Source organism: Littorina saxatilis, linkage group LG4 (assembly GCF_037325665.1).
Source record: "Littorina saxatilis isolate snail1 linkage group LG4, US_GU_Lsax_2.0, whole genome shotgun sequence".
NCBI classification, from domain to species: Eukaryota; Metazoa; Mollusca; class Gastropoda; order Littorinimorpha; family Littorinidae; genus Littorina; species Littorina saxatilis.
Genome location: NC_090248.1, coordinates 32,936,461 through 32,960,466, shown reverse-complemented (window position 1 = coordinate 32,960,466; position 24,006 = coordinate 32,936,461). Strand labels below are relative to the sequence as shown.

The 24,006-nt window shown below is 43.3% G+C and overlaps 1 protein-coding gene across 2 annotated transcripts in view; it reads left to right on the top strand.

The window, feature by feature from the left end:
- LOC138964527 (fibropellin-1-like) overlaps positions 1-15,434 on the top strand; it is a 17,476-nt gene extending 2,042 nt beyond the window's left edge. Inside the window, exons 2-18 of one of the 2 annotated variants that reach the window (XM_070336513.1) lie at positions 1-121; positions 719-851; positions 1,086-1,237; positions 1,952-2,088; positions 2,553-2,675; positions 3,059-3,283; positions 4,140-4,367; positions 4,739-4,966; positions 5,644-5,915; positions 6,514-6,651; positions 7,079-7,342; positions 8,257-8,364; positions 9,037-9,937; positions 10,937-11,099; positions 12,451-12,634; positions 13,009-13,103; positions 13,731-15,434. The exon at positions 1-121 is cut by the window's left edge and continues 34 nt beyond it. In XM_070336513.1, coding sequence (XP_070192614.1) covers positions 1-121; positions 719-851; positions 1,086-1,237; positions 1,952-2,088; positions 2,553-2,675; positions 3,059-3,283; positions 4,140-4,367; positions 4,739-4,966; positions 5,644-5,915; positions 6,514-6,651; positions 7,079-7,342; positions 8,257-8,364; positions 9,037-9,937; positions 10,937-11,099; positions 12,451-12,634; positions 13,009-13,103; positions 13,731-14,523 — 4,265 coding nt within the window. In that variant the 3' untranslated portion in view covers positions 14,524-15,434. The remainder of the gene's footprint in view (positions 122-718; positions 852-1,085; positions 1,238-1,951; positions 2,089-2,552; positions 2,676-3,058; positions 3,284-4,139; positions 4,368-4,738; positions 4,967-5,643; positions 5,916-6,513; positions 6,652-7,078; positions 7,343-8,256; positions 8,365-9,036; positions 9,938-10,936; positions 11,100-12,450; positions 12,635-13,008; positions 13,104-13,730) is intronic. The other variant, XM_070336514.1, reaches the window with a different exon arrangement.
- The last annotated feature ends 8,572 nt before the right edge of the window (positions 15,435-24,006 follow it).

The window sequence follows — 24,006 nt, the reverse complement described above, 5'->3', positions numbered from 1 at the left end:
TCATCAGGTTCGACAACCCCGGTGGAAAGGGAAATAATGGCCACTGTTGCGACGGACGGGCCTTCTTTTGCCCCTCAAAGTGCGATCATCGTTTTGTTATATGCGTTGATCAGCGATATGGGTATGTGCATCGAATTTGCTTTTCCGAAATAGCCGAATAAAGTTCTCGTTAAGCCTTGTAAAGGAGAATTTGACGATATAAAAGAGAATTTCACGCTCTTCATCTTTTACTCGTGCAGTGGTATCTTGTAGGTCTGGTTTCCTCTTCCAATGATTTAAACGGTATAGTTGGGTTTTTTAGAAGCTGCACCTTCACACAATATCTTTTTATCTAACTTCCCTAGATTTCCACAAATGCCTCCTCCTCCTTTTATATAACACATTGTGCCTGTACCGTTACTAAGTACACCTCCAAGAACGGGTAAACCGAAACAAATTTGTGTCTGCTCCAGTGGAAAGAAGACCATACAAATGATTATGTAGGCTCACCGTATTGTTGCTTGCTTAACTGTTGAACAAAGACTTGGCTGGACGCTATAATGATCTTACTGTAATTATTTCACTATAATGATATCACTATATAGTGATTTCATTATAATGATCTCACTATTTTGATCTCACTATATAATGATCTCAATATAATAATATCACTACAATGATCTCATTACAATGATCTCACTACATTGATCTCACTATAATGATCTCACTGTGGTTGCAGACGACGAGACACGTCAAGTTGTCCCTACGGCAAGAAATCGACCGGAGAAATCTCGAACCAAGACAGCATAGTGTTCGGAAGTAACATTGGAGGGCTGAACAATCCTATGATCTTTGATTTTGACTCCTGGCCGGTCAGTGAGATACCTGTGTTTGTTTCTGTCTGTCTGTCTGTCTGTCTGTCTGTTATGAAATAATGATTCTGACGATGACGACGACGACGACGATGATGATGATGACGATGATGATGATGATGATGATGATGATGATGATGATGATGATGATGATGATGATGATGATGACGAGGAGGAGGGTGATGATGACGCTGACGACGATGCCAATGATGATGACATATTGATGGGGTGCAGGGTCAGGTACGAGTGAAGATCGGGGTGTGGGACGCGGACGACAGCAACAGTGACGACCTGGTGGACTTCCTGAAGCAGGACATCACTACCAGGCCTGCCCGCAGCTATGCCAAGGCCATGAGTCAGCGGTTCGAAGTCAGAAAAAGGGTCAGGTGGGTTTGGCTTGTCTCTTTTTACAGACACTGCATACAGCTGGTAGGTCAACGGCCGTGCTTTATTCAAGAGTTGTCAGTTCTGTTGAAGGACATTTAACTGCATTAACGGCTTGAGTGTTCCGAGCCGGTCACATCCCGCCGAATATATTTGCACAAACTTGTCAGAGGAAAGAGTTAGCATGTTGACAAAGCAACATGCCACCACAGTTACAACACACAAAATGTATGTCATTGAAAGCAAGAAATATCTGGGGCAACCCTGGTTCAGAGTCGCCTTTCCATAATAGTGAAGTCATATCCTGGTCTGCCTAAGTCTACTGCTGCCTTGGATCTATCGTACGTTGGTGGAGTCGACTCTTGAATTCATCCCCATGCATTTCTGCACTGTACGTAGGCCGATAGATCGAAGAGATTATGGTGTGGACATTAGATTCACTATATTTTGGACCTAACGGCTCTCGGATCCACTGAGCCTTGGATTTATCGACACGCCCTATTGTATTGTGTACCTGTTGAGACGCCCCAACGCCATTCAGCCCCGGTTTAAATATGTTCTCCTTTTTGAGGGCCTGTTTCTCGGGTTTGATGTTCACAGCATCTTTGAATGTACCTCCATTTTAACACTCCCTTCATTTACAAATAAAACCCAGATTTTCTCACGTCTAAAGCGGCAAACATCACCGTATATTGTTTGTCTTTGTGGTACTGCAGTTTGCGGATGGACGTACGGGTGTACTGTGGACCCGGGTCGTACGGACGCACGTGCGCTGTGACCTGTGTTCCCCGGAATGACAGCTCCGCCGGCTTCAACTGTGACGCTGTCACGGGCCGCAAAATCTGCTTGGAAGGTCTGTGTTTGGAGTTTGCCGAGAGCAGGGAGTAGACGGGGTAGGGGTAGGGCAGGGGTTGGGATGAGGTGTTGACGGACGTTGCAGGTGTTCTCAGTGAAAACCTTTGTGTGTGACGGGTACTAATATAATGTATGTTTTATTGTTGGTTTTTAAACAAACAAACCGTTGTTATTGTTCAGAGTATATGAGAATGGTACCGAATAACTCTCACTCACTCTTTTACACATGTTGTATTCATTTTTATACCGCTTACTTCCCTTTGTCTATCAGGTTGTTAATTACTTTAATGTTCCATCTTTCGGCGTTCAACGACGGTTTTTGTGGCACATTGTTCTATTCCTTCGTGCATTACAAGGGAAGCATAATTATTTCCTAATTATTACGAGTACATTTTATTCAAAAACTGCGAGTTGCGAATCTCACATAATTGAGAAGCCGACGTTGGATTGACCTGTGTGCAGGCTGGACAGGCCAGCAGTGTGACGTCAGTGTGGATGACTGTGTGACAAACAGGTGTCGTCACGGGGCAAGCTGTGTGGATAGTCACCGTAACTACACCTGTGTGTGTACACCTGGCTATACAGGTAATTCTTCTTTTCTTTTCCTTGCCGTTTTCTTTTGCTGCCTTGATGTCAGTTGACATTAACAAAGGGCCCTAACTATGCTCCATTTGGTCAAGTCTCCGTGTGTGTGAATGAGTGTATGTGCGCCTTGAGTCGCCTGTTGGTGAGATATGTGCGCGTTATAAATATTCGTATTATTATTATTATTATTATTATTAAGGCCTTAAAAGACCTGGATTATAGTCTTATTCGGCCTATCAGTCTTTGTTTAATTCGGTCTGATTCAGCCCATATCTGCATCACGCGTCCTAATTCTGGGGTTTTAGAGCCCAACTTCTCACCTAAAGTTCAGAACAATTACCGCCCAAGAAGTCCTACTGTTCCCTTTCTCACTTGTTATCCAGGTGAATTTTGTGAAGAAGACATCAACGAATGCGTCAGCGACCCGTGTCTCCACAACGGCACCTGCACCGATGACGTCAACAAGTTCACCTGCACGTGCGACCCCAAGTGGATCGGTGTCACGTGTCACGTGCGTGACGCGTGCATTGAGGTCATGTGCTCCAACGGCGGGACCTGCTTCAACATCAACAACACCTTCGTCTGCAAGTGTCCTCAGGGCTTTACTGGTGAGAGAAACCGTAAAGGACAAAGCATCAGACATTTTCCTCAGCATCAAGGCGGTCCGTAATTGATCCCAAAGTCGACTTCGCGAAGTTTTCAGCAAGTCGTGTTGCCGAAAATTCAGTACCAAAAGCGTCGTAGTAAGTTAAACGTTGTTGGTGAACTTTGCCCAATAATGTGCGGCTTTGAGCCAAGTATAAGTTATGATTAACCTTTACCTATAGTTTTGTAAAGCGTTTAGTTCTGTATGGGCAGCACTATATAAATGTGCATATTGTAGTAGTAGTAGTAGTAGTAGTAGTAGTAGTAGTAGTAGTAGTAGTAGTACAAGATAAAATGTATTAAAAATTAATGCTAGGCGCTGCACCCATAGCATACCATAGAGTTCGTGTATATTGTAACTGATATTTCATACAGAGTAGACACACAATTTCGATCTAAATAATAATGTTCACACAATGTGATGCCTGCTAAAGTCAGCATTTGGACAAATGCGGTTTTATGTTGCCGTGGATCCCCGCTTTTTCAGTAAATAGCCTAATTGCAAACCTGGTACTGGAAGCTTGGCATTAAATACCTAAGCAGATTGAACAATAAATACTTACATAAGCATTTACAGTATTTACGTGTCATGATCAATTAAATAGAGGCTCCATTTATCCATCTGAAATTAAAATCAGGCAAATTCGTTGACATTTATCGCAACTTTAATCAACTTCATGTTTACTGCAAACCGAGCGCTTGGTTCCATCCAGGTGAGCACACTACCCAAGGATTCAAAGAGCATAAAACGTTACGGGTTTTCTTCTTTTCCTTTCTTGCTTTCTTTCTTTAGTTCTTTCTTTCTGTTTTCAAACCCAGGCAAGATATGTGAGATCAACGTGGATGAGTGTATGAGCGCGCCGTGTCAGAATGACGGCACATGCACAGACCTGCACGGAGAGTTCCATTGCACGTGCAGTCCTGGTTGGCAGAGCCTCGTCTGTGACACTGATGTTGATGAGTGTGCCTCCAACCCTTGTGTCAATGCCTCTGAGTGCCACAACCTTCAGAATGACTTTGCTTGCGTCTGTGATAGCGGATACACAGGTAATCTAGCTGTGCGTTGATTTGTGTTTCAAAACGCGGAAATCACCCAAGAAATGACAAGAACTATGATAAGTCTAATTGACATAAGCTTCTTAATGATTTTAGTTACGTCTGTGATAACGGATAAACAGGTAATCTGCACCTTTTTCTGATGATTTGTGTTTAAAAGTATTTACTTGGACAGCAGGAGGCAATGGCAAGAAAGAATGACTTATCAAAGAACAAGTCCGCATGAAGGAAGCCACTTTCAGCAAGCATTTTTGTGTGCTCCGATCATGCTCGTGAAGACGTGTAGGCGAAAGCATTCCTTTCGGATTTGGTTTGAAGTATGCACACACAAAATGATAACAATTACCTGATTTTTTTTCCAGGAAAAAGATGTGACACAGACATCAACGAATGCCTCAAGGAACCATGTGAAAATGGCGGCACCTGTGTCAACCAAGAGCCAGGCTTCCAGTGCGTGTGTCCCATTGGTTTCTTTGGCGACACGTGCGAGACGGACGTGAACGAGTGCGTGACCAACCCGTGTTCCGAAGGGTCCTCCTGCGTCAACGTTCCGGGAAGCTTCAGCTGTCTGTGTAAACCGGACTTCACAGGTATGGGTCAAAATGACGATGAGGGAAGACACAATGCATAAAAATCAAACATGGAAGTCTAATAATGATCAAAAATTGATTAGGTATGTGCTCAATTGTATGTATTCTAAATGTTGCAGACAAACCGACATGTTTAGGTTAGATGGTTAGATGCACATGCATAATGGACGCTGTGCGTGTGTGTGTGTGAGGGGGGGGGGGGGGCTGCTTTCTGTATGTATCTGTTTAGCCGATACGTCGTTAGAAATATTCAGATAAGGAAGACGTTCTTAACATTTTGTTTCGCGTAGAACCTTCACCAAAGTTTGTGTTGGGTTAAAGGTTTAAAATTCCTTTTTATTAAAAAGATACAATATCGTTAGACCATTTGCGTTCAACACTTATAGCGGCTGTTCACTATTGTAAATGATTTCCTTGTTCTGTAATCGGTGGGGGGGGAAAATGAAAACGAGCAAGAAAGATGCACTAGTCAAGGGGAGGTAACCCGAAGCAAGGGACCTACTGGATACGAACCAAGCGTTCAGTTGGATTAGTTTAAATTGAAACTTCTTTGAGATGTCAACGAATCTAACCCAGCTAGACACTTTCTCGTGTATACACCCTGTCTATAATTATACTCATAACTGAGTGCGTACATACCACGCTTGCGTATATGAAAATCAGGATGACATCTTCAGGTCCCACATGTGACTACCAAATCGACGACTGCCAGGAACAGCTGTGCGAACACAACGGCACGTGCTTCGACCTCGTCAACGACTTTCAGTGCATCTGCACCCCAAGGTACACGGGTCGGAAGTGCGGCGTCTACATCGACCGTTGCCTGGCAACGCCGTGTCAACATGGCGCCCAGTGCCGTGACCCTGGCTACGATGAAGTCTTGCAGTGTCGATGTACACCAGAGTGGACAGGGGAGCTCTGTGACCAAGACGTCGACGAGTGTTTGCTGGTGAGTATAAATGAGAATCTTAAACAAAATGAGGCAGAGCGCTGTTTTAGAGATCAAATAATCAAAGGGAAGTAAGCGCTCTACATGGATACGACATGTGTAATGGAGTAAGCGAACGCTTACCTCCCTTTGGTTATTTGAGCTATATTTCTGTCAAAAACAGGATGAGGCTTGGACATCTGATTTTATAAGGTTAAGATTGAAATTTCATTGTGGAAACCAGAAAGGGATGTTCTTCAAAGCTGCATGCGTAGTACATTTACTTACAGGGTACTGACATTGTCCTATTCTTCATTTACGTAATCTATAACCAAACAGGATGAAAGTCGCTTGTTCATGTCAGTGCCTGTTATTCTCTCAGGTGGCAGGAGATTGGTTCAACTTACTCTTGTTGAACACGTCGCATGCATTTAGAGCGCTTGCACCTCCTTGTTTCTCAGATAGCAATAGGGTCCTGTGAAATAAAAAAAACTTTGCTGAATGAATGTTTAACCGCAACATGGTAGATGTACCAGGAGTAATCCCTAATAATCATGTCAAAATGTGAAAGGCTATATTGCCGCAAGAAAAAAATAGAAAGTTATTTTTGTATAAAAAGGACCCGTGCGCCAATGGTTCGGAGTGTGTCAACACGCCGGGTAGCTTCACGTGCAAGTGTCCTGAGGGCTGGACAGGCCTGCTGTGTCAGGAGGACGTCAACGAGTGTCAGCTCCTCATGGACAAGGAGAAAGAGCAGGTACACCTCTGTCTGTCAGTCTATCTGTCTGTCTCTCTGTCTCTCTCTGTCTCTCTCTCTGTCTGTATGTCTCTCTCTCTCTCTCTCTCTCTCTCTCTCTCTCTCTCTCTCTCTCTCTCTCTCTCTCTATTCTGTCAAAAACCTTACCCTAGTTCGGACGTCTAGTTGCTAATGGCCCTCAACACCTCCCTCCCGAGGCTGCCTGACGGAAAATGATTGTGTTTGAAATAATGGTGCTAAATCTGTGCGCCGATTTCTTGAAAGAATTAGAGAAGAAGAACTGTTAATGCCCAGCTAGCTGCTTGAAACTGAAGTATTTTGCTGAGTAATACTACTTTGTTACAGATTACTTGGTCATTTTTGTGTCCTTTTAAGTGATGCCTGTGCTTCTATCTTTCTTCTCTTCTTCTCCAATCACTGGTAATAGCAAAACAAAACCGTCACTGTCAACGACACGGACCCTGAACCCCCCTCGGATCCCGAAGTGGCCGAGGCCTGGTGTCAGCATGCGGGCATGTGCGCCAACGTGGACGGCGGGTTCATGTGCATGTGCCTGGAGGGGTGGCAGGGTGAGCGTTGCCAGGACGACGTGGACGAGTGCACGCAAAATCTGCCTTGTCAGAACGGTGCACGATGTACCAACACTGATGGAAAGTTCCAGTGTGCATGCTCTGAAGGATGGTCTGGCCAGGTCTGTTTTAATCAGGCATTGCTGTTGGTCTTTTTGTTGATGGGAGCTTATTGTTTGTGTATTGTCTGTGCTTCTCGTGTAAAGTCTTGTTCTTTTAGAACGTTTGACGATGTGCACTGAAGTACTGATACAGGCTTGCAGTGTACGTGATCTCTTACGGATGGCGCCGCCGGATATCCGCACGGCTGATCCCAAGAAACTGATGGCACCAAAACTGATGGTATTTTGGGGGGGGTAACGGTGCCCCCGTAGCGCTTTCTCAAAAGTTTCGGGCACATGAATGATCCGAAGAGAGGAGTGTTATTGTTGGCGATACCTCCGAAGAGTTTTGACGAAAGTTTTAGCCAAGTAAAAATGTGTACAATGTAACAGCTTCGCGATCTGCTGAGGCTGCCAGAGTTCCTCCCCCGATTGATCGCAAGGGCCTGTCTGTGTCTGAGTCGTTGTTCTTGTTTCAAGAGTAATTAGTCCTGTTGTCGATTTCCGTGTGTGCTTTCCTTTACTCTTCGGGGGGGGGGGGGGGGGGGGGGCGAGCATTGTACCTGTACTTGTCTTTGAATTTACACAATCCGATGTTTGTAATTGAAATTACTTTTCTTGCTATTAAGAAAAGTTCATCGTTGGTTGGTTTGTGTGGAGTTTAAGGAGAAACGGAGGAGTTTATTTCTGAGTCCAAGGACGTATGTATCGATGAATTGTCTGAAGTGGTGATTTTGTTTTTTTAATTCCTGTTGTGATGGTATTTTGTGATCCGTATTGCAATTGATGTTTTAGGCCATAGAGAATTTAAGGTATTGTTGTAGCTATGGTATTTTGGCAGTGGTATAGGGTTAACTCTTGCGTTGGAAAAAAAAACCAACCTTTTAACGATTGGTTAGCAGTGTATCAACATGTAATCGTAACCTCTGTTTCAGCGGTGTGAGGAAGATGTGGACGAATGCAGTGGTGGTCCTTGTGCTAAAACCGCTACCTGCATCAATACTCCGGGCAGTTTCCACTGTGTCTGTCCCAACGGCTGGAAGGTACGCATGTGCAGGGCCGGACTAAATGAGTTGTAAGGTGGGGGTTCCTCCTTTTGGGGGGGGGGGCAAATCAGCGAAGTGGCGAAGCCACAAGCGCACGCCTGCTGTGCAGGCGCGCGAACTAGGGGGGTCCGGGGGCATGTTCCCCCGGAAAATTTTTGAAAAACGGTTAAAATCTGTGCAATCTGGTGCATTCTGGGCCTTGTTTTGAGGGTTAAGAGCAGCATTGTTTTGGTGCTAAAACTAGTAAAAGTCAAAGCAAGGTACATGCTTTTTCCAGGGGTGGGGTTCCGGAACCCCTGGAACCCCCCCCCCTGGGTCCGGCCCTGCATGTGTGCCAAGTGTATAGGCATGCATCTATCTGTTTGTCTGTCTGTCTGTCTGTATGCATGCCTGTTTGTCGTACTATTATACTAGCGTTTAAGCTAAAGAAAATGTGTAATTGAGACCGGAAATAACAAGTGCCCCCTTTGACAAAAAGAACTGGTGTTTACATGTGGCAAGTTACGAAGTTTTACAAATCAGTTGTCATAGTCACGACACAAAGTCATTCATGCAATGATGATGATGATGATGATGATGATGATGATGATGATGATGATGATGATGATGATGATGATGATGATGATGATTTCACGAATATCCTGATAGTATTAATATTGTCATGTAAAGGGAGACAACTGCGACCAGGACATTGACGAATGCTCAGAAGACACTGAACCTCCCGTATCGTGCTCTGGAAGCGACACAAACTGCTCCCAGTCTGTCGACATCAACTCTCACTGCAACGACGACCCCTCGTGTGTGACCCGCTTCCCCCCGCCATGTAAAAACAACGCGACCTGTCTCAACACACCGGGAAACTTTTCATGCTCCTGTGCTTCTGGTTGGACCGGCCGCACGTGCGAAGCAGACATCGACGAATGTGTCTTTGGTGTTGGGGGAGTCAGTTCTGAGCGGGTTCTGTCAATGACAACAGAAAGCCCACTGGGTGGTCCAGGCTCAGAGCATAGCGACCTTCACAGCCCTGCCTATGTTGTGCAAGATGGAAGTCGTTCGGCTGATGGATTCTCAAACAAAGCGGAGGACCGAAGAGATAGGGCTTGTTTCAACGAAGCAACATGTCAAAATGGAGCAGGCTCTTTCAGTTGTTCGTGCATGTCTGGCTGGTCCGGACTTCGCTGTGAACAAGATATTAACGAATGCAGCAGCGAGGGTTCGAATCCTTGTAAGAACCAAGCTCAGTGCAACAACCTTCCTGGAGGGTTCAACTGCACGTGTGTGGGTCCTTGGGAAGGGGAGGTGTGCTCGGAGGAAAAGGACGAATGTCGTGACATCCCTTGCCAGAACAACGGCACGTGCATCAGGCGGAGTGCGGTGGAGGGGGGAGGGGTGCAGTGCGTGTGTCGACGCGGCTGGCAAGGTCGCACGTGCCAGGAGGACAGGGACGAGTGTGACCTTGACCCTTGCCTCAATGGTGGCACGTGCATCAACGAGAGAGGTGGCTTCCGGTGTGACTGTCCCGAGAACGTTGTAGGTCTTACGTGCAGCAATTCGACGACTTTTGATCAAGGTAGTATGTCGCTCATATGTAATTTTTGTTGAATTTAAACCAATTGTAGTCCAAACCCTTCTGGAATACTTTTAAATTTTGATTTGCTACACCAATGAAAACCAACTTTCAGTTATGTATCAAAGGCAACAACAAGAGTAAGATTGGTGTTATAAAATAATTTCCTAAAGGCAACTAGTGTCAACTTGCAAAATTGATTTCATCACAATATTCTCACTCTGCACTGGAAGCAGCCAGGATGTTCATGTTTGGTATGTGTCCAAGTGGAGGGATAGTCTCATCCGATGTAAAAAAAATAAAAAATAAAAAAATAAAAAATTTAAAAAAATTTAAAAATAAAAATAAACAAGAAATTCCTCCGAGGTAGGAAAAACACCCCCGTTGGTCAAAGGGAAATAACCATTCTCACTGCCACCAACTGAGAAGGTTATTTCCCTTTGACCATTAATATGTGCCTCTATAAGTCCTTGTAGAATCTTAATCCACCAATAACTCCCTAACCGTGTGTTTGACTGGTCCCAATTTTTGTAAGGACCGTCTCAGGAATGTATAGAACCTGTTCACCAAGTTTGGTGACGATCGGTCCGTTCATTCTTGAGATCTATATGCGAACACAAACAAACAAACAAACAAACAAACACATCGAGCGAAACCTATACACACCCCTATACCGGGGGTGTAAAAACACTGGGCAGATCTGAGATGAGTTAGCAGCGCGGTTTACAATGGAAGGACTATGCCTTTAACCAAACATATCTGACATAGGGCATGTGCCGAGTCTCGTCAGACGGCACCACAACAAGAGCGACAATGGCAATTTTACTCAGAGTTTCACGTAGGTGCTGGGGTGCTCTTTCTTTCTTAAAAAAAAAATAGTTTTTTTACAATCAATGAAACTAATCAAAATACATTCACATAAAACTGTGTCAATATTCAAACGCTCCATACACTTTTTTGTTTAATTCTTTAACTAATATCACTATGCTTTGTATATGGCAGGTGTCACCCTCCCTCTGTACCTCCAAGGTCACCTGGGACCGGAAGAAGAAAGCAAGATCAAGAAAGGCATCAAGGTCTTCCTGCAACAAAATGGCGGCTTCCGTCATGACGTCAGTGTTCGTGTCTACCTCCAGACGCATGAGATGGCCCTGGGAGACACAAAGTGAGATCTGTCTTGCCAATAGCATGACGACAAGTTTGCTTGCTGACGATTGAAAAGGGATGATAGTTAACATTATGTTAACTTATTTGATGTCGAGATAGTCCCTTTCTTACGTCAGTTGGATCGATGATGTTGGGGAGGGGTTGTGAATATTCGCCGTCTCGACATCCTCGTATAATCGCAGTTGTTATCCTGTTTTCTTGCTTGCTTGCTTGGTTTACATACTTTTTATATTTAGTCAAGTTTTGACTAAATATTTTAACATCGAGGGGGAATCGAAACGAGGGTGTGGTGTATGTGTGTGTGTCTGTGCGTGTGTGTGTGTGTGTGTGTGTGTGTGTGTGTGTAGAGCGATTCAGACTAAACTACTGGACCGATCTTTATGAAATTTGACATGAGAGTTCCTGGGTATGAAATCCCCGAACGTTTTTTTCATTTTTTTGATAAATGTCTTTGATGACGTCATATCCGGCTTTTCGTGAAAGTTGAGGCGGCACTGTCACGCCCTCATTTTTCAACCAAATTGGTTGAAATTTTGGTCAAGTAATCTTCGACGAAGCCCGGACTTCGGTATTGCATTTCAGCTTGGTGGCTTAAAAATTAATTAATGACTTTGGTCATTAAAAATCTGAAAATTGTAAAAAAAAATAAAAATTTATAAAACGATCCAAATTTACGTTTACCTTATTCTCCATCATTTGCTGATTCCAAAAACATATAAATATGTTATATTCGGATTAAAAACAAGCTCTGAAAATTAAATATATAAAAATTATTATCAAAATTAAATTGTCCAAATCAATTTAAAAACACTTTCATCTTATTCCTTGTCGGTTCCTGATTCCAAAAACATATACATATGATATGTTTAGATTAAAAACACGCTCAGAAAGTTAAAACAAAGAGAGGTACAGAAAAGCGTGCTATCCTTCTTAGCGCAACTACTACCCCGCTCTTCTTGTCAATTTCACTGCCTTTGCCATGAGCGGTGGACTGACGATGCTACGAGTATACGGTCTTGCTGAAAAATGGCATTGCGTTCAGATTCATTCTGTGAGTTCGACAGCTACTTGACTAAATATTGTATTTTCGCCTTACGCGACTTGTTTCTTTAATACATTCAGTCCAGTAATGACTTAATGTCTTATTTATTTTGATGGCTGGGGTGGGGTGGGGTGGGGTTGGGCGTCGGTACTGCATTTGATTAAAAAACATTAAAAAAAATTATATGTCTGTGTGTTCATAAACTGTGTATATCATTGATTAACTTGAGGTCCAAACAGTCGTTAACTACTCAACTAGCGTGACGTTGGGAAGCCATGTGTTTCATGAACTCCTTGTGCCTGACCAGAATGCCTGTGACACAAGTGTCCATCACCGTCATCGTTGAAAACGTCACACTCGCCATGGAGGACGTCACGGAAATCTTCAACCGGATCCCGTTTCACGAGCTCGAGAGATACTTCCCTTCGCCGCTCTTCAGAGAAGAAGTAGAAGACCACGGCTCCATTGATCATACACAGCAGCAAAAAGCGGTAGGAAAGATATCTTTGTTTGTTGTTGTTATGATTTTAATCATTTTATGTGTACGTTATTTGCACGTGTATGTGTCTCTACTGTTTGGTTGGTGGGTAGAGTGGTAAGTTAGCCTAGTTGATCGTACACATTATTTGAGTAATTTGTACATACTTAACGTAAAAATCAACTGAGTGCATGTTCGGTTTGTTTCGGCTTAGTTTTCTTCGATTTGTTTGGTCTTGTTTTCACCCACTTTCAATCGCACGTGTCAGCTTGATTTCTAACCACCTTTTGGTCAACATTCACAGTTTGTCATAGTCTTTTCTTCCCCCAACAGTCAGTACAGTCAGTGCATGCATATGTTATTGAAAGTGAACTCATATGTCAACAGGGAATCTCCGTTCCGTGGGAATACATTGTGGGAGGGGTGGTGACGATGATCGTTGTTATGCTGATTGTGGTCTTCATCTGTCGAAAAAAATCAACGTAAGTCCACCACGATGTACACAGTAAGCCTACTGTAGCTCTTTTGATCAAAGGAGCTTTAAAACCCTTGACTGTCGGAAGAATTTAATTTTTAAAAATGATAAAAAATGTATAAAATGCAAGGTATAACATTGAGAACAAATCTGATACATTGGTCTCCAGAGGAAGCATTCATTTTGCTGCACTTCAAATGATAATACACAGCGGTTGTTTCCCTTATTAGAGTATTGACTTTTTCATTTTCGCAAAAACTATTACCTCATACTTATTGTGGCATTCAGGGGGTAAAGGTCCAATTTTTAGCTTCTGTGAAAGTTTGACATCGCAGGTGAGCTCTCCTAAATTTTATCTTAGGCCTAGCCTCTGTGTGTGAATTTCAATCAGTATGTTTAGTTCCGTATGTCCCGATGTAAATGACGAGCTTATATAGTAGAAGCTGTACTTTAAACACTCTCTTCCTTACTTTTGTTCAGGTTTTTAGTAATGTCCTTAAGCGGAGAGAGTTATCAGTACGTTTAATTTTGTGCCTGCTTCTGTGCTGCTACTGCGTAATAATGTTCGGGCTTGCAATATATCAAATTGTATGTGATGCTGAATGTATACACCAGTTTCCTTCTTCTTAAACAGTGTTCGATGGTGGCCACGGAAGAGGTCAGACACGACAGTGATGTTCTCACAGAACGGTGGAAACCACAGCGCCCCGTTCGACGATACAACAGTGGTGTTCTCACAGAACGGCGGCACCCAGAACGCCACCTTCGACGACGTTGACCACGGCGCAGAGTACGTCAACGCCTTGCCCTACACCCAGACCAGCACTATGCCCAGAGACAACATCAACCCTCTTCCCGAGCAAAACGATGTGAACAACACAGTCAACAGCGTGTCACCAACACCCAACAACAACGCTACCACCCTCACACGAGCAGAGGCAGCCGTGGCTTTGCGAAGAGCTCAAGCCTCCTCGTCCAAGGAAAGGCCTAGGTCTGAGGCCGGTGTGTCTCGAGCGAAAACTAAAGAACAGGGCTCTACAGAGGTGAGGCTTCGGCCCAAGACCGAGATAGTCTGGTCACGGCCCAAGGAGATCCTCCTCCGCCAGAACTCCTCTTCAGGCAGCATCTCCAGGGTGAGCTGTGGAAACGCGGATAGGAGAGAAGCCAGGGCGTCGAGTAGGAACGAAGCCAGATCGTCTTGCGGAGCAGCATCTCTGGCCATGCCGTCCACGGGAGAGGATGAGAGTCGCTGCTACATCAACACCGTCTACATGACCATACCTGCTGATGCGGAATCTGAGGACACCGCCCGCAATCACCAGGGGCACGATCTCCCGCCTGACCCTAACCGGGGGGCTCTCCCCCCGCTGCCCGTGATGGCGGCTGAAGGTGGTGTTCTTCCGTCGTCTGATGTCGTCAACGATTGATGAAGGAAAATGATACATGTACAGTTTTGGAGCGTATACATGTATATTATGCTGCGTGGATCATGCTTCTGTGGGTGAAGACGAGATCTTATTCACAATCATGGGCGAAAAACCTCATCTTCCGAACACTAGCTGGCTTCTTAACTAGCCAAAGAGCTGAAAGCGGAGGAGTCATGCTTTCCTTAAGGTGTGGTTTGCTGCTTGTCTGTTGCCATCAAGCAATTCGCTTACATTTACAATGAGAATCTTTACAGATAGCGTGTCAACGAAACATGTCCCTGAGTGGCCACCGCTGCCGCTGAGGACGCCAAATCTAAATTCCATTGATGAAAAACTTGTGTAGATTTTAACAAAACCATGAGCACTTGCGGTGGTCCTTTCTTGCCTAACCCCCTTTAGATGAAATGGAACAAAGGACTGCAGGTGAGAGAAAATAGAACAAGATAATAATAACAATTTACTCACAAGAAAACAGCACGATGAACACATAATCATTGCTGTTTTCTGGTGAGTACATTTTTTTGTTGTTATCCTCTCTAGATGGTCTTGTGAGGGCCGTTCCTCGAATTTCCATTTCTGAAGCTCATTTTTAAAGGTCTGTTTACATGTATGTATATAGTAGCAAGGTCTCAGCCCTTTGTTGCGTACAGCAAACAAACATAACTGTTTACTGTTTAAAAGTGTTGTTTTCATTCTTTCTTCAGCTTGATTATCAATAAACAAAGGAGTGTATATACAGGGCCGGACCCAGGGGGGGGGTTCCAGGGGTTCCGGAACCCCACCCCTGGAAAAAGCATGTACCTTGCTTTGAGTGGTTTTTTTTGTTTGTTTTTTTTTAAATAAATTTTGTGTGTGTCTCTAACAAATTGTATTCAATGTGAAATCCGATGAGAAAAAGGTACCTACCCCCCCCCCCCCCCCCCCACAATGCTGCTCTTAACCCTCAAAACAAGGCCCAGAATGCACCAAATTGCACAGATTTTAACCGTTTTTTAAAAAATTTCCGGGGGAGCATGCCCCCGGACCCCCCTAGTTCGCGCGCCTGCTTTGCAGGCGCGCGCTTGTGGCGAAGCCACTTCGCTGATATGCCCTCCAAGAAAAAGGAGGAACCCCCCCCCTTACAACTCATTTGGTCCGGCCCTGATATATGTGAATGTTACTTGGAATTACTATTTTACGACTTTCTTTCTATTATTTGCTGACTGATCACTCCTGAATTTTTTTGTAATTAGATTTCGGTTAAAGCTCCATTTGAACATACCGTACATATCAGAGCATTGTATGTTCGACAAGAGGAAGTTCATACGTGTATGCAGGGCTATCACGCCCTTTTTACATTTAGTCAAGTTTTGACTAAATGTTTTAACATAGAGGGGGAATCGAGACGAGGGTCGTAGTGTATATGTGTGTGTGTGTGTGTGTGTGTGTGTGTGTGTGTGTGTGTGTGTGTGTGTGTGTGTGTGTCTGTCTGTCTGTCTGTCTCTCTGTCTGTCTGTCTGTCTGTCTGTCTGTCTGTCTGTCTGTCTGTCTGTCTGTCTGTCTGTCTGTGCGTGTGTGTGTGTAGAGCGATTCAGACTAAACTGCTGGACCGATCTTTATGAAATTTGACATGAGAGTTCCTGGGAATGATATCCCCCGACGTTTTTTTTCATTTTTTCGATAAATACCTTTGATGACGTCATATCCGGCTTTTTGTAAAAGTTGAGGTGGCACTGTCACACCTTCATTTTTCAATCAAATTGATTGACATTTTTACTGCCTTTTGCACTAGCGGCGGACTACGGTCATTGTGAAAAAATGAGTGCGTTCCGTTTCATTCTGTGAGTTCCACAGCTTGACTAAATGTAGTAATTTCGCCTTACGCGACTTGTTTATTGACTTCATTCGTAACTGTCCGAGCCGTTTTCTGGTCGCTGGCTATTTCCCTGCTTGATAATACGCTCGTATGATATAATCGTTTCATATAATTATTCATCCTTCAGAATGCGTGTGTTTGTTTATTTTTTTGTTAGTTTGTTTGATGGGTTTTGTTTTTTTATAAATGATAAATTTGCCGTAAGACATCTTGTTTGCTTTAATTATCATGCTGTTAATAAATGTTTACTCTCCGATGATGCGTCTTGCTTACTTTGATATGCTTATCAATAAACAAAGGTGTGTATATGTCAATATTACTAATTACTATTATCGAGTTTATTATTCTTCATTTGTTGACTGTTAATTTTTGCATCTCTTTGATTTTGATATTCTCTTGAATGATGTTGGTGAAATTGATGTTCTTGATGTAAATCAATTTTCAGCATGAGTTGCGTAACAACGACACAATACATTCTGAACGTTACTTGGATTGGATCCATGGAAGTTTGTTTTCTCCGTTTTTGATGCCGTACGTTTTATTCCGAGATAAAGAAAAAATGCTTCAACAGAATGCTGAGTTGTTGGTATGTTTATGTCATTGCTGGAGAGAACTGACACACGAGAGAAGAGACTCTTTGAATACAATACATGTACAGTACAAAAAGTACAGCGCAAAATGCGCCTCCTGTGTCACAAAATAAGGCGACAAATGTATTGCAGGGGCGTCTTATCCAGGTGGGGCCATGGGGCTAGAGCCCCACCACTTTTTCCCCCTTAAAAATAAAAAAAAGACAAAAAAAAGAGAGAGAGAGAGAGAGAGAGAGAGAGAGAGAGAGAGAGAGAGAGAGAGAGAGAGAGAGAGAGCCTCAAAGGGAAAGAACTCGATAACGCTCTTCTTTTGCAATAGAGACAGAAAGTTCCGATTTGGTGTGTCTGCTGCTTTTTCACGAGATTGTGCTATCGTATTTCCTAAGGTGTGTAGTTAAGTTTGTGATTTAGTACTGTAGATCTTTTTAGTTCATCACTACATTCAGTGCATAGTTTGTCATAATGATATGGTTCTGTGGAAGAATGTGTGGGTGGTAATCTTGTTCTTGATTAATTCGATTTGGCCCTCGTGTTACTAGATCTAGGGTCAGAGCGCTTGTAAAAGGCAGTTGGTTCAATGCCTACCATGCCGGCGTTGATCTTGTACAGCATGGCCAATCGGTTGTTTTTTCTTCGATCTTCTAAGCTAACCCAACCTAGGTTCTTGAGCATGGTTATTTACAGTGCCAGGTTCTCTATCTCTGTAGTTCAGGGACTGCAAAAGAGCCAAATTTCGCTGATGTCTCAAGTTGGTGTTCTTTTGAAACTTGTTCTGGTGATGCCTGCTACGAATGCTAAAAGCGAGCGTTCTTTCAGTGCCATGAGGAGGGTGAAAATGTACCTTCGCGCCAACATGCTGCAAGAACGTTTAAACCATCTCATGTTGCTTCATGTGCACAAGGAGCGCACAGACAGAATTGACTTGGTGCATGTTGCCAATGTGTCAGGGGAGGCTACCGCTCCTTTCACAGCAGACTCTGCACCCGAGTTGTTGGCCTTTAAATCAACACCCGTGGTTTGTGGAAATCTGTTTGTGATGGGGTCTGGTAGTCTCCGATTGTCTGTATGTTCATGGAAACCTTCGGGTTTGCATAACAGTTTTTGTAGGGCTAAGAAATTAGCCCTAATATTTTCAAACCTGTTTGATTGCACTTCGCTTCCCGAGGTGATCGTAGTGTTTCGGCACTCGGTTACATCTGGCGCTTGCGAGCAGGGATGGGACTCGGCATGATATGTTCAGGTAATGGCATAATATGACCACTGAACATGTTCGTGCTGTTCCCATTCTGCGAACTTGGGATGGACAGTGGTCCCCCGGTTCGGAACTTCGGGACGAAGTTCATTTCAAACGGGGGCGATTGTGACAGGGGAGGCTACCGCTCCTTTCACAGCAGACTCTGCACCCGAGTTGTAGGCCACTGGACAACGTGACAGGGCCTTTCTGTGCGTTCACTGACGTTCAAGTAAGTGTAAAGTAAATATTCCTTGATATTGTTTGATAGCCCCACCACTTTTTCACAGCGTGTGACGCCCCTGTATTGTTCTCGCAGAGTGCTTCTCGCTTTAGTGGCAAACTTGCAAGAAGCAGCGCATGGGACATAATCACAGTCCACTTCATGGTGTGTGAAATCTTACCTCCCCTCTTCGTGCACCTCTCTCTTTCTCTCTCGCTCTCTCTCTCTCTCTCTCTCTGTCTCTCTCTCTCTCTCTCTCTCTCTGTCTCTCTCTATCTATCTCTCTCTCTCTCTCTCTCTCTCTCTCTCTCTCTCTCTCACAAAAGCTAAAGCGATATAGTGGAACCCCCCTTTTAAGACCCCCCCCCCCCCCCCCAAATATAAGACTCCCACCCTTTTAAAACCTTGTTTTGTCAGACTTTCTGTTCAGAACCTCTGTACATTTTCCCACACTTTTAAGACCTGATTTATTTATTTATTTGGTGTTTAACGTCGTTTTCAACCACGAAGGTTATATCGCGACGGGGAAAGGGGGGAGATGGGATAGAGCCACTTGTCAATTGTTTCTTGTTCACAAAAGCACTTATCAAACATTTGCTCCAGGGGCTTGCAACGTAGTACAATGTATTACCTTACTGGGAGAATGCAAGTTTCCAGTACAAAGGACTTAACATTTCTTACATACTGCTTGACTAAAATTTTTACAAAAATTGACTATATTCTATACAAGAAACACTTAACAAGGGTAAAACGAGAAACAGAATCCGTTAGTCGCCTCTTACGACATGCTGGGGAGCACCGGGTAAATTCTTCCCCTAACCCGCGGGGGGTAAGAAAAGACCTGATTTTCTCAGATTTGTGAAGGGGGTGGTTCTACTGTAGCAAATTTTCCTTGCACTAATTTGTAAATAAATTATTTACCACTGGAGATTCAAATAAATGTAAAGGCGAGATACATGCAGTATCTGATAAAAATCGTAAACATTACACGGTAACGTTTGGACTTTGAAAGAAATGGAAAATAATCACATAAAGACTCAATGGCAGAGTCTGGGTCAAAGTCTTAGTTTGGCGTATGTGTCCAACTACATGTACAATACATTGTGAGAGAAAGTGACAGGACTGCAAACATGAACATATATCCGTCCTTCAAAAATCTGTCGTTGTAGGTATGCTTTCTATTCTAAAGAATCAGTTTTAAATATACGATGTCGTCTGGTCTTGGAAGTCGGCATATAGCACTGACATTTTTTTTGTTAAAGAATAAAAACTGTGCATTCATTTCGGCAGATCTGCTAAACTTATTTTCACAGAAGCGGGGGGGGGGGGGAGGGGGGGGGCTACTTTGAACTTACTTGGGTGATTGTCCGATAGCAACATTATTTTCTGCTCTAGCACACAAAACACAGGAATGTGATCGTTGACCACTTCCCGGCGTGACGACTCGCCCTGTCCTATATCATGTTTATACTATGACGTACAACAGCTCCCCTCGCATAATACCACCTCACGAGTCCTTCAGATCTGTAACTTCAAGTTAGGGTGTTCTGAACATAAACTTCTTCGAGGAAATATCTCATTTCACATGGAGCGAAAACGTTACGCCCGTTGCTTAATCGTACGAGTCGGAGATCTCTCCATGATCTTGCTTCTCTGTTAAGTTCTTAATCCCTTCCAGCAACAACACCCCTATATCGCCCATCGCACACGCGCGAGCCACATCAAACACACCCACCCGTTTATCTCTACCCCGGGTGTTTAACCCCGACCGCTATGATCCGCCACCCGCGCTACCCGGGGTATGTATTGTTCCTTTTTCAAACCGGTTGCTTGTTACCCAATCCTCTTAGCCCGTTACCCGCCTCCTAAATAAACTGACGATTTTTCTCCTTTTCAGTGACGCCAAGAAAAACTGGGCGGTGGTTTATTAAAGGTCCCTTTTGTCCTAGGTAAATGGCCATGTAAAACCCACTACATATCTCTTCAGGATTTTACATAGGACAAAAGCATACTTCCATCATTACAATACAATACAATACAATACAATACAAGACGAGACGAGACGAGACGAGACGAGACAATGCAATAAGACTTTATTTTGTCAATTTAAAAAATTAAGTCGTGGCTGACAAAAATTAAACACAATAAACACAAATAGTTCCCAGAAATCAACAGCCTGGCTGCTTCTTGTAATGATTGGGTTTTTTTCTAAATCAATTTCTCACGGAATGACTGGTGTCAGTAACAAAATTAATTCAGCAATAAAAACAAAAAAATCTCATCTCACTAAAGTTTTGGCATGTATTTGAGCCCAGTTATGCTCCAAGTCTTATCTCAAGTGGAAAAACCTGGACAGATCTATGGTGAGATATACATACTCGTTTACACGAGAAGGTAAGTACCTTTAAAATGGGTTAAAGGGGAGAGGAAGAGGGGGAGACTACGCTGAAAACAGTGGGGCGGGGTGTATTGCCCTTCTGTCTGTATCCAGTCCGCTCCTGTTGCAGTTGATACTTCTCAGCGAGCAAGTCGCCCGTAATAATGTTTGTCTTTCAAAAGAAAACGAGAGGGGTGAGAGGATATGGGGGTGAGGGTGGGGGGGGGTGAGGAAGGGGTGGGGGGAGTTGAAACAAGAACAGAGCATTTGATAAATAGGTCAATGTTCAACGAAATACGTGGTTTAGGCCAAAACGCCGTGCTGAAGTTTACCTCTGTGACTTTAGTTTGCTCCTGTAGCTTTTGTGAATTGAATTGAATTGAGTTGAAGATTATTTTCCGAGGGTAACGGAATAAGCAATGCAAACATATACTTGTTTTCTCCCGACCCTCGCTCATTGAGGGATTAATCTCAACTTGTGTATAACACTGGGCGAAAAGTCACGTTTTGGCACTATAACGTGGCATATAACATGAAACATGAAGTTAATCAACTGAATTTTGTGGCATTATACCTGTGCGATTCACATCAAGTTAGAAAAACTGCCGTAACGCAATAAAATCCCTGGGATTTTAGCAGGGTGCAAAACACGGTAAAACATCGAGTTTTGGTGTCTGTGTTTTGGACGTTTTCGCTACGTTAACGCACGGCGATTCACGTCGTGTTAAACGCGTTTCAGCAGTGCGCAAAACACCACAAAACCTATGGAGTTACGATACGTTTTTCTGGTTTCTAAAACTTGATGTTAGAGTGTTGTTTTGATGGATTATTCTGCGTTTTCATCAGCCTGGTGCCAAACCCCGGCCGCCTCTCGGCGAGTCTGCAGAATCAGACGATTATCGGCTTCCTCTCTCTCTCTTTCTCTCTCAGCACGGTCACACACACACACACACACACACACACACACGCACACACACACACACACATGATGTTTTATATATATATATATTATATATATAATTATATACATACACACACACACACATTGCACAGGCATACACCATACACACACACACACACCGTCACACACACATTCACACCGTCACTGCACACACACATTATAACTGACATATAATGACACACAAACGGTACACACGGGCACACGCACAGGCACACACTGTGCACACACTGGGACACACAAACATACATACACACACACACACACACACACACACACACACATGCACGCGCGCGCACACACTATGGGCACACACACTCGCACACACACACACACTCACACACACACACCCCTTTTTTGGTATCTCTTATTTTCTCCATAAGAGCCTTGTAAGTGCACAAGAGGAGATACAGTACGAATAGCCCGTGCGTTGAACAGAGAAAGTAGGTCATTTTAAACTGACAATTTTTGGCCAGCCAGATAAGAGTTCGTCTCTATTCCTTAGCAAACCTACGGTACCGAGCGAGTTAATCATTTTCACATGTGTTGCTGAGGCGAGCTTTGCTGGCCCTGAGAAAGCCGACTGACCACAAAGAGGTCTTTGTTCTAGTTCCCCCCCCCCCCCCCCCCCCCTTCCCCAAAACATCCGGCCGAGAGGGTGGCTGATTGACTGGACTTTACTCTCCATGTATCTGCAGGAAGTGACTCGAGTTGGAGATTTTAGGATTTTCATTGCCCTTCCTTTTCTGATAATGTTTTAATCACATAGTTTTTGGATGCAACACATAATGTCCTTTTTACATTTAGTCAAGTTTTGACTAAATGATTTAACGTATAGGGGGGAATCGAGACGAGGGTCGTGGTGTATGTGCGTGTGTGTGTGTGTGTGTGTCTGTCTGTCTGTGTGTGTGTGTAGAGCGATTCAGACTAAACTACTGGACCGATCTTTATGAAATTTGACATGAGAGTTCCTGGGTATGAAATCCCCATACGTTTTTTTCATTTTTTCAATAAATGTCTTTGATGACGTCATATCCGGCTTTTCGTGAAAGTTGAGGCGGCACTCAGTGTCACGCTCTCATTTTTCAACCAAATTGGTTGAACTTTTGGTCAAGTAATCTTCGACGAAGGCCGGGGTTTGGTATTGCATTTCAGCTTGGTGGCTTAAAAACTAATGAGTGAGTTTAGTCATTAAAAATCTGAAAATTGTAAAAAAAAATAAAAAAATTATAAAACGATCCAAATTTACGTTCATCTTATTGTTTATCATTGTCTGATTCCAAAAACATATAAATATGTTATATTTGGATTAAAAACAAGCTCTGAAAATTAAAAATATAAAAATTATTATCAAAATCAAATTGTCCTAATCAATTTAAAAACACCTTCATCTTATTCCTTGTCGGTTCCTGATTCCAAAAACATATAGATATGATATGTTTGGATTAAAAACACGCTCAGAAAGTTAAAACGAAGAGAGGTACAGAAAAGCGTGCTATCCTTCTCAGCGCAAGTACTACCCCGCTCTTCTTGTCAATTTCACTGCCTTTGCCGTGCGCGGTGGACTGACGATGCTACGAGTGTTGCATTGCGTTCAGTTTCATTCTGTGAGTTCGACAGCTACTTGACTAAATGTTGTATTTTCGCCTTACGCGACTTGTTACATTTAGTCAAGTTTTGACTAAATGTTTTAACATAGAGGGGGAATCGAGACGAGGGTCGTGGTGTATGTGTGTGTGTGTGTGTGTGTGTGTGTGTGTGTGTGTGTGTGTGTGTGTGTGTGGAGCGATTCAGAGTAAACTACTGGACCGATCTTTATGAAATTTGACATGAGAGTTCCTGGGTATGATATCCCCGGATGTTTTTTTTTCATTTTTTCGATAAATGTCTTTGATGACGTCATATCCGGCTTTTTGTAAAAGTTGAGGCGGCACTGTCACACCCTCATTTTTCAATCAAATTGATTGAAATTTTGGCCAAGCAATCTTCGACAAAGGCCGGACTTTGGTATTGCATTTCAGCTTGGTGGCTTAAAAATTAATTCATGACTTTGGTCGTTAAAAATCTAAAAATTGTAAAAAAAACTTTTTTTTATATAAAATGATCCAAATTTACGTTTATCTTATTTTCCATCATTTGCTGATTCCAAAAACATATAAATATGTTGTATTTGGATTAAAAACAAGCTCTGAAAATTAAAAAAATTAAAATTATGATCAAAGTTAAATTTTCGAAATCAATTTAAAAAC